Here is a 15,112-nt window from a genome sequence, read left to right as displayed (position 1 = left end):
TACCCAGTGGGGATACAATAAATATTAATTCCTGGTGGCTTATTCCATAACATCACTTTCCTTTTCAGATTAATGAAGCGGATTCCTGATAAATGGACTTGTCTCTCCCGAGTTTCATTTGCCAAGGCTCAGAGGATGTAAAGGATTTGCCCAGAGGCGTGACGTTCTTGTCCAATTTTTTTCTTTCCTGTTTCAAGCACCCTTTGGAGATGCATGTCTTTTCTGAAAATAATTGGCACTAGTGAAATTATTTTTAGCTGGAAAATATAACGACGTGGTCATGTTCTTATCTGCTACTCTGGGTGGATACTTGTACTAAAAACAGAACTTAAGCTTTAAAAAGTCGGGCGCAGTGGCTCACACCTGTAATCCCAGTACTTTGGGAGCCTGAGGCAGGAGGACCTCATCTCTATAAAAAAATTAGCTGGGCATGATGGTGCGTGCCTGTAGTCCCAGCTACTTGAGAGGCTGAGGCCGGAGGATTGCCCGAGTCCAGGAGGTCAAAGCTGCGGCTAGCCATGGTCATGCCACTGTACTCCAATCTGAGCAACAGAGTGAGACCTTGACTCCAAAAAAAAAAAAAAAAACTTTGAAAAACAATGGCAGACATTTATGGGGCAGAGTTAAAGCCCCTATATATGCTGTCAAGCTGAAGTTAGAATGTGTGTTTTTTTTTTTAGGGGAGTCTCACTTTGTTGCCCAGGGCTGGAGTGCAGTGGCACATTCACGGCCAACACAGCCTCGACCTGCTGGGCTCTGGCGATCCTTACGCCTCAACCTTCCAAGTAGCCAGAACTACAAGTGCACGCTACCATGCCGGACTAATTTTTGATTTATTGTAGAGAAGAGGTCTCGCCAGGTTGCCTGGTCTGATCTTGAACCTGCGATCTCAGGCAGTCCTCTCACCTCGGCCTCCCAAAGTGCTGGGATTACAGGCTGAGCCACCGAGCCTGGCCTCTTTGGGAATTCTTAGAGACACCCTACTCTCCTTGTAAAATAAAAGAATTTCCCCAAGTGAAGATTATGTGTCGAGAGACTTGGGGGTTCTTTGAGATGGGCTGAGTATGTATGTGGAATAGGAGTGAACGAAGGTGAATCCGTATTGAGAAAATGCCTTAATTTCATGCTTTTGATCTTTGATCTGTAAGGTTACCTGCTACAAAAAGAAAAATGGATACTCTGTCCAGTGTTTGCTGAGAAATGGTGGTTGAATGTTAGCAGATCACTGAAGTAGGACAGTGAGACAGCATTTTCATTTTTTTTTTCTGTGTTTGCTTTTTACGTGATGTATGTTTAATGGTTTCTGATTAGAGACCTGAGAGAAACTTCAATACCATTTGCAGAATGATTCTTTGCCCATTACTGTTTAGGTTTTGCTTATTCATTGTGGGGGTTTTCTGTGAATGTCACCTTAGAGGAGATGCTGTCTGTGTCTGTGTTCTCATTCAATTCCAAATGAATTGGCCAGGCGAATATGCCTACTTCTGGGTGGAGGGCAGTGCTAGGTGCGTATTAGAGTATCTGTGTGAGCTCCCGTGCTGTGATCCGTAGGGATGGGATGGCATTGCTCTGTGTGCCTCCTGGTTATGAGGTTAGGAGCAGAGAAGCGTGGACCTTTTACCTGTGACATCTCCTGACCGTGGGTTATGATTTGGACAGATGGTTTACCCTTTCAGCCCCAGGGTTGTGTAAAATAAGAATAATAGGCCAGGTATGGTGGCTCATACTTATAATCCCAGTGCCTTGGGAGGCCGAGGTGGAAGGATCACTTGAGGTCAGGAGTTTGAGACCAGACTGAGCAACATAGTAAGAACCTGTCTTTGTCAAGAAAAAAAAAAGAAAATTAGCTGGGCATGGTGGCACATGCCTGTAGTCCCAGCTACTTGGGAGGCTGAGACGGGAGGATCACTTGAACCCAGGGGTTTGAGGCTGCGGGGAGCTATAATTGAATCACTGCACTCCAGCCTGGGTGGCAGCATAAGACTCTGTCTCTTTAAAAAAACAAAAAAATTATATTAAAAAAAAAAAAATCCCCGAACTCCGGGGTGAGGGGAGGGGCGAGACAGGAGGATTGCTTGAGCCCAGGAGTTTTGAGACCAACCTGGGTAACCTAGTGAGCCTTTGTCTCTGTAAAAATAAATAAAAAAGAGAGAGAGAATGACAGCAAGCAACCCTGCCTTGTGGCGAGGCAGAGCTGGGAGGGTAGAAATGGTGAATGAGAAAGCACTGCTGTAAACTGTAGAGCTCCTGCCATGCGAAATGGCCCCATTTCTATTATTCCTGTAAACTGCTGTGACTGGTGTGACTTTTCTGCTGGAGGCACTTGGAAGAGAATGAGAAGAGATGGGGACATGGAGATTGAGGACTGAAGGGCTCCCCACTGCTTTTTCTCTTAAGCTAAACGTGGGGCTAACATCAGAGCCTGAGCTGTAGACAGGCTTGTGGGAGGTGGGAAGCTTCTGTTCCCTTACCCAGTGGGCTCCAGGGCCATGAGGATGAATTCTAAGCAAGACTGTTCTCACCAGCACCACAAGGGAAGGTTCCCCCTTGTTCTCGCTGCCCCTTGGACATCTTAGGAGAGAACTGTGGCTTCTTCGAGAGCTTTCTGGAGCCCTGGCTCTTCCCATAGTTCTCCCGTCCTTTTCCCAAGACTTTAACCCTTCTTCCGTGCTGTACACCACCACGCTTCTGGGCACTGGTACCCACTCCAGACGTCCACATTGCTTCTTCCAGTCTTTTTAATTTTTTTTTTAATGAATTTTACTTGTATTTTCTATTTATTTTAGAGACAGAGTCTTGCTCTGTCACCAAGCCTGGAGTGCCTTGATGTGATCATAACTCACTACAGCCTCAAATTCCTGAACTCAAGTGATCCTCTTGTCTCAGTATCCCACATAGCTGTGACTACAGGTGTACACCACCGTGCTCTGCGAATTATTTTAGTTTTTGTGAAGATGAGTCTTCCGATGTTGCCCAAACTGGTCTCAAACTTTTGGCCTTACAATTTGGCCTCCCAAAGTGCTAAGATTACAGGCATGAGCCACCACACCTGGCCTTGTTTCATCCTTATGAAGGAAAACACACTCTCTGATTCCTTTGAGTCTTATTTGCTTACATTTTTTTTTTTTTTTTGAGTTGGGGTTTCACTGTCACCTAGACTAGACTGTAACGGTATGATCATGGCTCACCATAGCCTCAACCTTCTGGGCTCAGGCGATCCTTCTACCTCAGCCTCCCAAGTAGCTGGAAAGTACAGGTGCAGGCCACTATGCCTGGCTAATTCTTCGATTTTGTTGTAGGAGAGAGGTCTTGCTATGTTGCCCAAGCTGGTTTTGAACTCCCGGGCTCAAGTGATCTTCCCACCTCAGCCTCCCTGAGTGCTGGGGTTACTGATGTAAGCCACCACACCTAGTCCTCATTCACTTAAATTTTCTTTTCTGGACATGGACACTTCTTAACATTTCTTTACTCCACATTATACAGGGACATGAACAATGAGTTAAAGCAATAAAATACTGATTTGGGTGGGGGTTGCCTATGAAATTGGTTAAGAAAATAGATGATGATGGAGCGTGATCAAGAGACCAGCTTGCACAATACTGAGAGAATCAAATTTTTTCAGTGGCGAGCTGGCAGTGTTTATCAAAAGCCTTAAAATGTTAAATAACCTTAAACTCAGCAATTTCTCTTCTGCGAATTTAAGAAAATCATTAAAAAGTTATGCTACGATTTAGGTATAGAGAAGTTTATTGAATCATAATGTGTCATAGAGAAAATAGTTAGACGTCATCGTAACATCCAGCGTTGGGGAATTGGGCCGTAAGTTGTGGCATATTTATGTGGTGGAATGTTCTGCTCTATTTTAAATAGCATCGTAGAAATTTATTGGCATAGCATATTGCATTAAAAAGGTTATAAACATTATTGTGGTGTGCAGCCGTTTTCATAAAAAGTACATACAATTGGCCCTCGTATATTTGTAGGTTCTGGGTCTGTGGATCCAACTAACTGGGGGTTGGAAATATTCAGGAAAAAAAAAATGGATGGTTGCATGTATACTGAGCATGTGCCAGCTATTTTCTTGTCATTTTCCCCTGAGCAGCACAGTACCTATAACGACGATTTGTGCGGCATTTACTTTGTATCCAGTATTATAAATAATCTAGAGATTATTGAGAGGATATGGGAAGATATGCATAGGTTATATACACCATTGTATATCGGAGACTTGAGCATCGTAGACACTGGTATTGGTGGGGAATCCCGGAACCAATCCACATGAATACCGAGGGGTGACTGTACTGTTGGTCCTTGAACCACATGGACTTGAATCGTGCGAGTCTAACTGACATGGATGTTTTCCTTTTCAATAAAAGTTATGTCAGGGCTGGGCTTGGTGGCTCAGCCTGTCATCCCAGCAGTTTGGGAGACCGAGGCGAGTAGATTGCATGAGCCCACGGGTTTGCGCCCAACCCGGGCAACTTGGCAAGACCTTGCCTCTACAATAAGTCAAAAATTAGCTGGGCATGGTAGTGTGCACCTGTAGTTCTGGCTACTTGGAAGGCCGAGGCGGAAGGATTGCCAGAGCCCAGCGGGTTGACGCTGGGGTGGCCGTGAGCGTGCCACTGCACTTCAGCCTGGGTGACAGAGTGAGACTCTGACTCAAAAATAAATAAATAAATAAAAGTTATGTCGGGCCAGGTACAGCGGCTCACGCCTGTAATCCCGTCACCTTGGGGAGGCTGAGGCAAGAAGATTTCTTGAGCCCAGGAGTTCGAGACCAGCCTGGGCAACATAGTGAGACCTCATCTCTACAACAATAGCAACAACAAAAAATTGGCTGGGTGTGGGGGTGCACGCCTGTAGTTCCAGCTACTCAGGAGGCTGAGGCAGAGGATCGCTTGAGCCCAGGAGGTTGAGGCTGCAGTGAACTGTGATGGTGACATTGTACTCCAACCTGGGGGAGAGTGAGACCCCGACTCTAAATGAATGAATGAATAAAGTAATCCCAGCAATTTTGGAGGCTGAGGCAGGGGGAGGATTGCTTGAGTCCAGGAGTTCGAGACCAGCCTGGGCAACATAGTGAGACCCTGTTGCTTAAAAAAAAATAACTAGCTGGGCATGGTGGTGTGTGCCTGTAGTCCCCATTACTTGGGAGGATTGCTTGAGCCCAGGAGTTTGAGGTTGTGGTGAGCTGTGATTGTGCCACTGGCCTCCAGTTTAGGTGACAGAATGAGACCCCCTGACTTTAAAAAAAAAAAAGAAAAAGAAAAAGAAAAAAACCACATAGCCTGGTAAAAGATGAGTACAGTCTTCCCCCAGTTAGACCTGCTAATGAAGTGACCTTCAAGGACGCTGGCAGTGTCTCCAAAGGAAGAAGGAAGGGTCAGAACTTGTTGAGAACCTGAAATTTGGATTACAGTGTGGAGACTAGATTAGGATGAGGTCAGGGTCAAGATGCTTGTTCAGGATTGGTGGAAAAAAGGCAAGGATTTGGAGGCAAGGCATTCCACAAGTCTTAGGGTGCTAACTATCAAGTGATGACTTTTATTGAAGAGTCAGTGGGCATTTTAGGCAGTTCCTGTAATGAACTGCCAAGCCATTTCAGTATCATAGAATATTAAAGTCATGCTCATAGGGGTAGTGGAATAGTCAAGTCATGTTGTGGAGAAAGTAGACTGTGGTGTATGGTTTGGTCCAAAGATCCTTAAAGGTCTAAAGATCCTCTTTTTTTTTTTAAGTTTTCAAGCAAAGTTTATTTAGAAAGTAAACTAGAGAGAGAGAGAATAAGATTCACTCCCCCAAGGTAGGAGAGGCAGCCAAAGCTAAGAAAACAGGGTAGCCATAGCTCAAAGAGCCATGTGGGGACACCAGAATTTAACAAAGCAATGACCCTAAAGATCCTCATAAGTTTCAGTAAGGACAGTGACTGAGTGGAAGGTGCCCAAATTAACAAGACCAGTCCCCTGTCCCCCTGATTCAGAGGGGAGACTTGACAGGGACTCGGGAATCCACGAGACTGAGGAGAAACGCCACACCGGGGCCATCTTATATTTGGCATGAGTTTGACTGAGTTCCTCAAGGCACCGGAAACCCGCAGAGGCTCTGCCAACTGAAGCTAGCAGCCTGGGTTACTTTAGGATTTGAAATCTGTGTTCGGGCCAGGCTCAGTGGCTCACGCCTGTAATCCCAGCACGTTGGGAGGCCCAGGTGAGAAGATCCCGAGTCCAGAGGTTCGAGACCAGCCTGGACAACTTGGCAAGGCCTTGTCTCTACCATAAATCAAAAAAGTTGCCGGGCATGGTGGCGCACGCCTGCAGTTCCAGCTACTTGGAAGGCTGAGATTGGAAGGATCGCCTGAGCCCAGCAGGCTGAGACTGTGGTAGCCATGGGTTTGCCACTGTATTCCATCCTGAATGACACAGTGAGATTCTGATTCAAAATAAAATAAAATAAAATTCTGTATTCAGGCTGTCCTTATGCAAAGCTCTTGGTTAGTACCAGAGGAATGACTGACATCTGGCCCACCGAAACTGGACTTTTCCCTCAACCTGCACGAGGGTTTGCAGCTCAGAAAAGTCCAAAGTCACCAGGACACACGAGGCCCTTGTCCCCTGCCTGCAGCAGGTCCTCTCTTCAGCCAGATCTAAACTTGTTGGCCACTGGTTTTTGAACTCTGGTTTCAGCAGCGTTGACCTTTTCTTCCTGTTTCTGCTCCACAGGTCCTCCTCACATTCACTCCTGTGGTTTGATCTTGTCACGTGTAGGCCGTTGTTTATGCTGTGGGAAACGGGCCATAGAATTTTTGGCCCTCCCTGAGAAGTTTGCTTATCTGTGAAGTTCAAGTTGACCTATATTTCGTCTCTTTCACCACCTCAGAGTTGACATTTCCAGGGGGCGTATCTCTGAAATTTAACCTGGGGCCCCATTTTTGCACTGCCGTTTTCAACATGGTGGTACCCAGGTGGTGGAAGCCAAATGCCGGAAATAAATGAAATTTGGGTTTTTTGTTCTTTGGTTTGTTTTTAAACACCGCGTGTGACGGATGTTGATGTGCCTTGGCGGGAGTGTTTGGGACTCTGATCTGAGACTTAGGTAATTAAAGAAGTGGGTTGGCATTTTCTGTAAAGGCTGGTAGCCTTAGGTCTGCATGTGGATGGTTGGGTTTGGGTCTGTTGTTGATAATCCTGGAAGCAGCTTGCAAGGAAGAAGGAGCCTCTTTAAACACGTGTTGGTATTTTGGGTGCATGTAACCTTTTAGTACCAGATTTGTCATCTCACATGTGCCCTTCATTAAAATCGGGGCGCTATGGAACTAGCTTGAACTTGTTTTTCTGGAGTCTGATGAAGCATCTCCCTTGGTGCCTCCCAGTCTCAGCAAATGCTAGGGCGGTAATGATTGTGACACACAGCTCCCAGGCGAGGAATCCTACGTTTTGTTCACAGTTCACGCAATTTCTTTTGGAGTCTGACAGAGCTAAATAGAAAAGGGAGATGGGCATTGATTGTGTCATTAAAGACCAGAGTTCTGTTTTGCATCTCATGGAAAAGGGGGAGGAAAGGAACCTTCAGGAAGTGTCTACTGTGCCCATCACTGTGCAAAGCTCATTTTATTTTTAGCATTCAGTTTACCAAGAAAGATGTCGAAAGCCACGGGGTGCCTGGTTATTGAAGTGTCTCTAGCAAAGAGTTGATTACTCAAGGGAGCACTGTTAGAATTTTTTTTTTTGAGTCAGAGTTTCACTCTGTCACCAGGCTGGAGTGCAATGGCATGATCACAGCTCACCGCAGCCTGGACATCCTGGGCTCAGGCAACCCTTCCACCTCAGCCTCCTGAACAGCTGGGACTACACGTGGGTGCCACCACGCCTGGCTGCTGTTAGCATTTTCAGCAGTAGAGTTCTTCATTGTACAGGACTGTGCCCCAACTTGAGACACATTTATTAGCATCCTGGTGCCTCATGCGCTAGGTGCTTCAGTCTTCCCTGGTCATTGTAACCGCCAAATCCACCCCATTGCTGTTTCCAAGTACCCTCTCTAAAAGGCCATTCTGCTCTCAGCATTGGCAGTTGGCTTTCAGTAGACAGACAGTGCCAAAAAAAAAAAAAAAAAAAGTATATACATTTTAAGAAAGGAAAAAACTCAATAGTACTCCAGTATACTGTTGAGTGCGTTTCAGAGAGCTGATGTGCAGATTCCTTCCCTGATCACATGCTTCTATTGCGATAGACCATCCCCCAAGCCAGTTTTGTGTTTTTATTATCTAAGATTTACATAATGTCTTATGTTTGTGAAACAAGTATTTATCCTGTGCTGTATAATTGGAGCACAGTTAGCTCTTTCTGTTGATTAAAAAGGCGTATATTCTGTATAGTCTATGGCTTTATTTTATTCACCTTTCCTCTTAAACGTTATGGCAACATTCATTGTAGTCAAAAACATAATGTGTTACATGTTTCATCATTATATTTCCTTCTTTTCATCACGTTTTTCTAAGATAAGATTTTATGGAAGGAATTGACAGAAAGACTGACTACTACAAGCTTCTCCCTAACCGTTGGCACCTGTACGTTTAGTTGACGGTTAATGAATGCGTAGACATTTTATCTTCAAGTTGCATTTAACCAATCAGCAGTATTTCTTGGCAAATCTCAACTGCTAGCAGAAGTATTCTCCTTTCCTCAATCTTTGACCTGATTAAGCTCATCAAGTGTGATGGTTTCTGTAGACTCTGCATCACAGTTGGGTTCTCTTGCACTTCAGTGAGAGAAGAGTGAGACTTGGATTCATTCGTGCAGCAGTTATTGACTTGGGATCCAACCGTAAACAACAGATAATTATCGCTGCTTACACGTTAGCATAAGTGAGTATAATAAGTAAATTACGAGTTAGTAGGAGGTGGTCGGTACTGTGGAAAATAAGTGACTTTGGAGAGACGGACAGGAGTGCCGGGGTTGGGCTGGAGGTGCAATTTTGAAATTGGGTGGTTTGGGAAGTTTTCTCAAGAAGGTGACTTTTAAGCAAAGACCTGGAGGGGACTTGAATGCTTATTCGGCTCCTATGATGTTCCGGGCACTGTTTTAGGAGCCAGAATGGCTAGATCTAACCTCTGTAATCTGCAGGAAACAAATTGCATGGGTGAGGGTGCCCCAAACCATGTCTGTGGAACATGGATATTAACATTAATTAAAAAAAAATCATTTTGGAGTTAATGGCACCTACTTTGGTAAGTAGGATTGCAAGAGGTGAACTTTTTTTCTTAAGCAGATGACCACCTCAGACGATAGCGAATAGCGGACATTTGTTTTCAAAGGGAAATAGAAGCAAAAACACTGAGCGTGGAATGAGTTTTGTGTCCAAGTCCAGTGGTTCTTCTGGAGTTAGCTTTTTTCCAGCTGGTGACATCAGGGTGGTGACAAGGGTCCTCTAGGGTGACAGGGACAAAGCAGGAGATGTCGCTTCAAACAAGGATGGCATTCCTTGTAGGACCGTGTCTCTACAAAAACATCACATAATTAGCTGGGCATGGTGGCGTGTGCTTGTAGTCCCAGCTAGTTGGGAGACTGAGGTGGGAGGATCGCTTGAGCCCAGGAGGTTGAGGCTGCGGTGGCTGTAATCCTGCCATTGCACTCTAGACTGGACAACAGAGTGAGACCCCAATTCAAAAAAAAAAGAGACAGTTTTTGTGGGGAAACTTAAAAAACAGTGGACCAGAGACTAGAGACAGGAGTTCGTTCATGCCTCGGCTGCCAGCCTGCTCTGTGATCTCGGGCACATTCCCTGAGCCCCTCCCCTTCTCAATGCCACTAATTACTTATAAGATGCGGCGCTGAGCACTTTATGTCCATCAGCTCGTTTAATGAGAGAAGTTAGAAGAAGACATGAGGAGGATGAACTTCACAGGATGACGGTTCAAGTTCTTGTCTAGCTCTTGACTTCCTTTTTTCCTTGATTTGTGAGTTCAAAGACACAATCAGACAACTGTGTGTCTGATGATGAGCTCATGTATGGAAGCCATGCCACAAGATATGGTTCTTTGTCATAGTTCAAGCCGTGGTGTGTAGGGCAGGGTCTGGAGTCCCGAGTTTTTCTCTTCCTCCTGACATCCCGGGTGGTGTTAAGAAGGTCATGTCCGGCTGGGCTCGGTGACTCAACCTCTAATCCCAGCACTTTGGGAGGCCGAGGTGAGTGGATTGCCTGAGCCCGCGGGTTCGAGACTAGCCCTGGCAACTTGATAAGACCCCACCTCTATGATAAAAATCAAAAAAAGTAGCCAGGCGTGGTAGTGTGCGCCTGTCCATCCAGCTCCTTGGAAGGCTGAGGCGGAAGGATCGCCGGAGCTTAGCAGGTCAAGGCTGCGGTGGCCGGGAGCGTGCCGTGGCACTCCAGCCTGGGTGATGGAGTGAGACTCCAACTCAAGAAAATGGAGGTCGTGTCCTATTTAGCTATTTTTTTTTGCAGTGAGGTGTGTGTCTGGGGTGGGGGGCGTCCGGCATGAGTCTCCTTGTGATCTCACCTGTACAAATATCAGTCCCAGATTTCACTTCTGTTTCCTGAACTTTGAATGGGATTGCCATCCATTCATCCATGCATCCATCCATCCATCTCTCCTCCCACCCACCCATCTTCCATCTAAATATCTCGCCATTCATTCCTCCCTTCCTTCCTCTGCAGTTGGGGATGTATTTCTGTTCGACAAGTTAGAAATGGAACATCCTATGAAAAATTTAACTAATAAATTTGCATAAATCCCGTGCATTGGAGCTGGAGGGAAGCCAAGGCGCTATTCTTGCTCTGAGGGAAAAACCACGGGGCGTCCACAGTCTCAGATAACCCTCCAGAGTAATAGAACTTCTGGAGCCGGGCTCGGTGGCTCAGCCTGTAATCCTGCACCATGGGAGGCTGAGGTGAGTGGATTGCCTGAGCCTGCAGGTTCGAGACCCGCCTGGTCAACTTGGCGAGACCTCATCTCTACAATAAATCAAAAAATCAGCCGGGCGTGGTAACACACGCCTGTCGTTCCAGCTACTCGGAAGGCTGAGGCGGAAGGATCGCCGGAGCCCAGCGGGTCGAGGCTGCGGTGGCCGGGAGCGGCCACTGCGCTCCAGTCTGGGCGGCAGAGTGAGATTCCAACTCAAAAAAAAAGAACTTCTAGGGTGGTCACGAGGACCTCTGCCTTTATCTATTTATGAGTGAATCACCTTCGGAAGATGTGTAAGGTGTTATACCCAGGTGGCCTCCACCTGATGGCCCCGTGCACCAGTGACGTTCTAGAGTTCTCTTTTGGTTGGAGTGCCTTTGTGTGTCTCATCGGGGGCCTGATGTGACCCGAGCGCTCCCTGCGCTGACCCCCGCCCCGATCCCCGGCCCCGAGGCTGACGTGCCGGCTCCTGGCCTGTCGCGGGAAGGACTCTGACCCTCACCTCCCTGCTGTCTTCCCCGTGTTGTAGATGATGACCCAGGTGGAAGGACAGCAGAGGAACCTCGTGCACGCCATCGAGTCCCTGCCGGGTTCTGGCCCGCTCACCGCCTTGGACCAGGACCTGCTGCTCCTGAAAGCCACCTCTGCTGCCACCCTCAGCTGCCTCGGGGAGTGCCTCAGCTTGCTCCAGCAGAGCGTGCACCAGACGAGCCAGCCCAGCCACAAGCCAGGGGCCTCAGGTAAGACCCCCTGGAGGCTTGTCGTGTTTGGAACAAGGACCACCCAGTCCCCGTGTGTGTCCCACTGTTGTCTTCCTCCTTTACTGGTTTGCTTTTTGAGTCAGAGTCTCGCTCTGTCAGCCAGACTGGAGGACAGTGGCGCCATCATGGCTCACCGTACCCTCAGCCTCCCGAGTAGCTGGACTACAAGCCTGCGCCACGATGCCTGGCTGATTTTTAAAAAATTGTTTTGTAGAGATGCGATCTCGCTATGTTGCCCAGGCTGGTCTCGAACTCCTGGCCTTGAGCAATTTTCCCACTTTAACATTCCAAAGTGCTGGAATTACAGCCATGAGCCCCTGTGCTCACCCTGTCCTCCTTTAAATCTATCCATTTCTCATCCACCCATTCATCCACCCGTCCGTCCACCCACCCACCCCTCCTCCTATCCACCCATCCTCATCTAAATATCTCTCCATTCATTCCCCCTTCCTTCCTCTGCAGCTTGGGATGTATTTCTGTTCGACAAGTTAGAAATGGAACATCCTATGAAAAATTTAACTAATAAATTTGCATAAATACCGTGGAGGCTTTTTTCAGATTTGCTGGCATTCCATTATAAATCTCATTTCATTTCATGACTTTCAAACTCAGTATTCTCTTTTTTATTCCTTTTGCTTTGCTTTATTTTATTTTATTTAGAGACAGAGTCTGGGTCTCCCTCCCAGGCTAGAGTGCGGTGGCGCAATCATAACTTTGCATTCTCCAACTCCTGGCTTCAAAGAATCCTTCCTCCCAGCCTCCCAAGTAGCTGTGACTACAGGTGCATTCTACCATGCCTGGCTAGTTATTTTATTTCATTTTTGTAGTGATGGAGTCTCGCTGTGTTGCTCAGGCAAGTCTTGAACTCCCAACCTCAAGTGATCCTCCTATGTCAGCCTCCCAAGGAGCTGGGACTCCGGGCATGTGCCACCATGTACAATTAATTTAAAAAAAAATTTTTTTTTTTTGAGAGACAACATCTTGCTATGTTGCCCAGGCTGGTCCAAACTCCTGGCCTGAAGCAGTCCTCCTGCCTCAGCCTCCCACAGTGCTGGGATTGCAGGCATGAGCCATCACGCCTGCCCATCAGCGTTCTGTTTTTAAGATCCATTGCCCTGGCCGGGCTCGGTGGCTCAGCCTATCATCCCAGCACTTTGGGAGGCCGAGGTGAGTGGATTGCGTGAGCCTGCAGGTTGGAGACCAGCCCGGGCAACTTGATGAGACCTCGTCAATAAATCAAAAATTAGCCGAGCATAGTAGTGCACGCTTGTAGTTCCGGCTACTTGGAAGGCTGAGGAGGATGGATCGCTGGAACCCAGCAGGTCAATGCTGGGATGGCCATGAGCGTGCCACTGCATTCCAGCTTGGGCGATGGAGTGAGACTCCAACTCTATAAAGGAATGAATGAATGAATAAATAAACCAGTCCATTGCCCTGTAACCTCTCGAGTCCATGGCTCCCATGGTGTGCATCCACCCTGTTTTACCTGGCCACTCTCCGGTGAGGACACGCACAGTGCCTCCAGCCCTCTGCCCTACTCGCCCTGCTGCAGTGAACGTCCCTGTGCTTGCATCCTCATGGGCCTGGGCGAGACTGTCTCTAGGATACATACCGGGTTCTAGTTCTTCAGCCAGAAGCCAGAGATGATAGTATGCTCCTTGGGGATGCCTCAGCCCTTTGGGAGGTGGGCTGAACAGGTGCACAAATATAAACATATTAGTGAAGATCTGGTTCAGCGATGAAGGTAAAAATGGCTTGAAATTGGTCATGTCGTATGCAACTAATAAGTATTATAATTAACAGAAGGACAGAAGCCTCAGTGTGCTTTGTTGCCCCGGGGTCACTTAATGAAGAAATGAGACAACTCAGTGCAGGGAGTGAGTCTGGGTGATGAGTGGCAGTCTTTGTACTTCATGCCTTCCTTAAGGGCTCTTTTTTGGGTGCTTTTTCAGGGTGGACTATGTATGCATAATTTGGCTTTCTTTTTTCTTTTTTCTGGTGGGGTCTCGCTCTGTTGCCCAGGCTGGAGTGCAGTGGCATGATCACAGCTTACCACAGCCTCACTGCCCGGGCTCAGGTAATCCTCCTACCTCAGCCTCCTGTGTAGCTGGGACTATAGTTGTGTACTACCATGCCTGGCTAATTTTTTTGTACTTACAAGATCTTGCTATGTTTCCCAGGCTGGTCTCAAACTCCTGGACTCAAGCGATCCTCCTACCTCGGCCTCCCAAAGTACTGGAATTACAGGCACGAGTCACCACACCCAGTTGTGGTTTTCTTTCTGTAGTACCCACCATTGTTTATTGAGCTCAGCCTTTGCTACCTGCTATATGTGTTCTGAAATCTGGACAAAGTGGCTATCATCGTGCTCATCTTCTGGGTGAGACGGCTGAGGCTCAGAGCAGTTAAATGACCTGCCCAAGACCACCCAGCTCAGTGGTAGAGCTAAGGGCTCTTCCTGCTACAGAAGGCACCTTCCTCTGCTTGGGGTTCTCTGTTCAATCTGGACTACCTAGCAGGCTCGGAGTCCCCCAAGCTGGGACTAGTGTCTTGCTAGCACCATAATTCTCTCAGGGCAGGCATATGTTTATTTTATTTTATTAAAAAATAATGTCAGAGCTGGGCTCGGTGGCTCAGCCTGTAATCCTGTGCCTTTGGGAGGCTGAGGTGAGTGGATTGCCTGAGCCCGCGGGTTCGAGACCCGCCTGGGCAGGCGAGACCTCATCTCTACAATAAAATCAAAAAATTGGCCGGGTGTGGTAGTGCGCGCCTGTAATTCCGGCTACTCGGAAGGCTGAGGCACAAGGATCGCCGGAGTCCAGCAGGTCGAGGCTGTGGTGGCCAGGAGCGGCCACTGCACTCCAGTCTGGGCGACAGAGTGAGACTCCAACTCAAAAAAAAAAAAAATTTCAGGGCTGGGGCTTAGTCTGTAATCTCAGCCCTTTGGGAGGCTGAGGTGAGTGAATTGCCTGAGCCCATGGGTTCGAGACCAGCCTGGGCAACTTGGTGAGACCTCGTCTCTACAATGAAACAAAAATTAGTCAGGCATGGTAGCACGTGCCTGTCATTCTGGCTACTCGGAAGGAAGGCTGAGGTAGAAAGATCACCAGAGCCCAGCAGGTGGACTCTGGGGTGGCCGTGAGCATGCCATTGCACTCTGGCCTGGGCAATAGAGTGAGACTCCAATTATTATTGTTATTATTGTTTCAGTACTTTGGGAGGTGGTGGTGAGAGGATTGCCTGAGTCTAGGGGTTCAAGACCAGCCTGGACAACATGGTGAGATCTCATCTCTACAGTAAATCAGAAAATTATCCAGGTGTGGAGGTGCTCATCTATGGTTCCAGTTACTTGGAAGGCTGAGGTGAAAGGATCACCTGAGCCCAGCAGGTTGAGGCTGAGGTGGCCATGAGCGTGCCACTGCACTCAAGC

General features: G+C 47.5%; 1 protein-coding gene across 1 annotated transcript in view; it reads left to right on the top strand.

Moving 5' to 3' along the window:
- The window catches only part of LOC103269941 (oxysterol-binding protein-related protein 10), a gene marked incomplete at its 3' end in the record, with an annotated part of 185,275 nt that overhangs the window by 122,410 nt on the left and 47,753 nt on the right, over window positions 1-15,112 (top strand). Inside the window, exon 6 of the mRNA XM_021717317.1 lies at window positions 11,451-11,661. Within this exon, the coding sequence (XP_021572992.1) occupies window positions 11,451-11,661 (211 nt within the window). The remainder of the gene's footprint in view (window positions 1-11,450; window positions 11,662-15,112) is intronic.

This window comes from Carlito syrichta, unplaced genomic scaffold, assembly GCF_000164805.1.
Source record: "Carlito syrichta isolate Samal-C Ts95f unplaced genomic scaffold, Tarsius_syrichta-2.0.1 Scaffold309644, whole genome shotgun sequence".
Taxonomy (NCBI): domain Eukaryota; kingdom Metazoa; phylum Chordata; class Mammalia; order Primates; family Tarsiidae; genus Carlito; species Carlito syrichta.
This window is presented reverse-complemented; position numbering and strand designations above follow the sequence as displayed.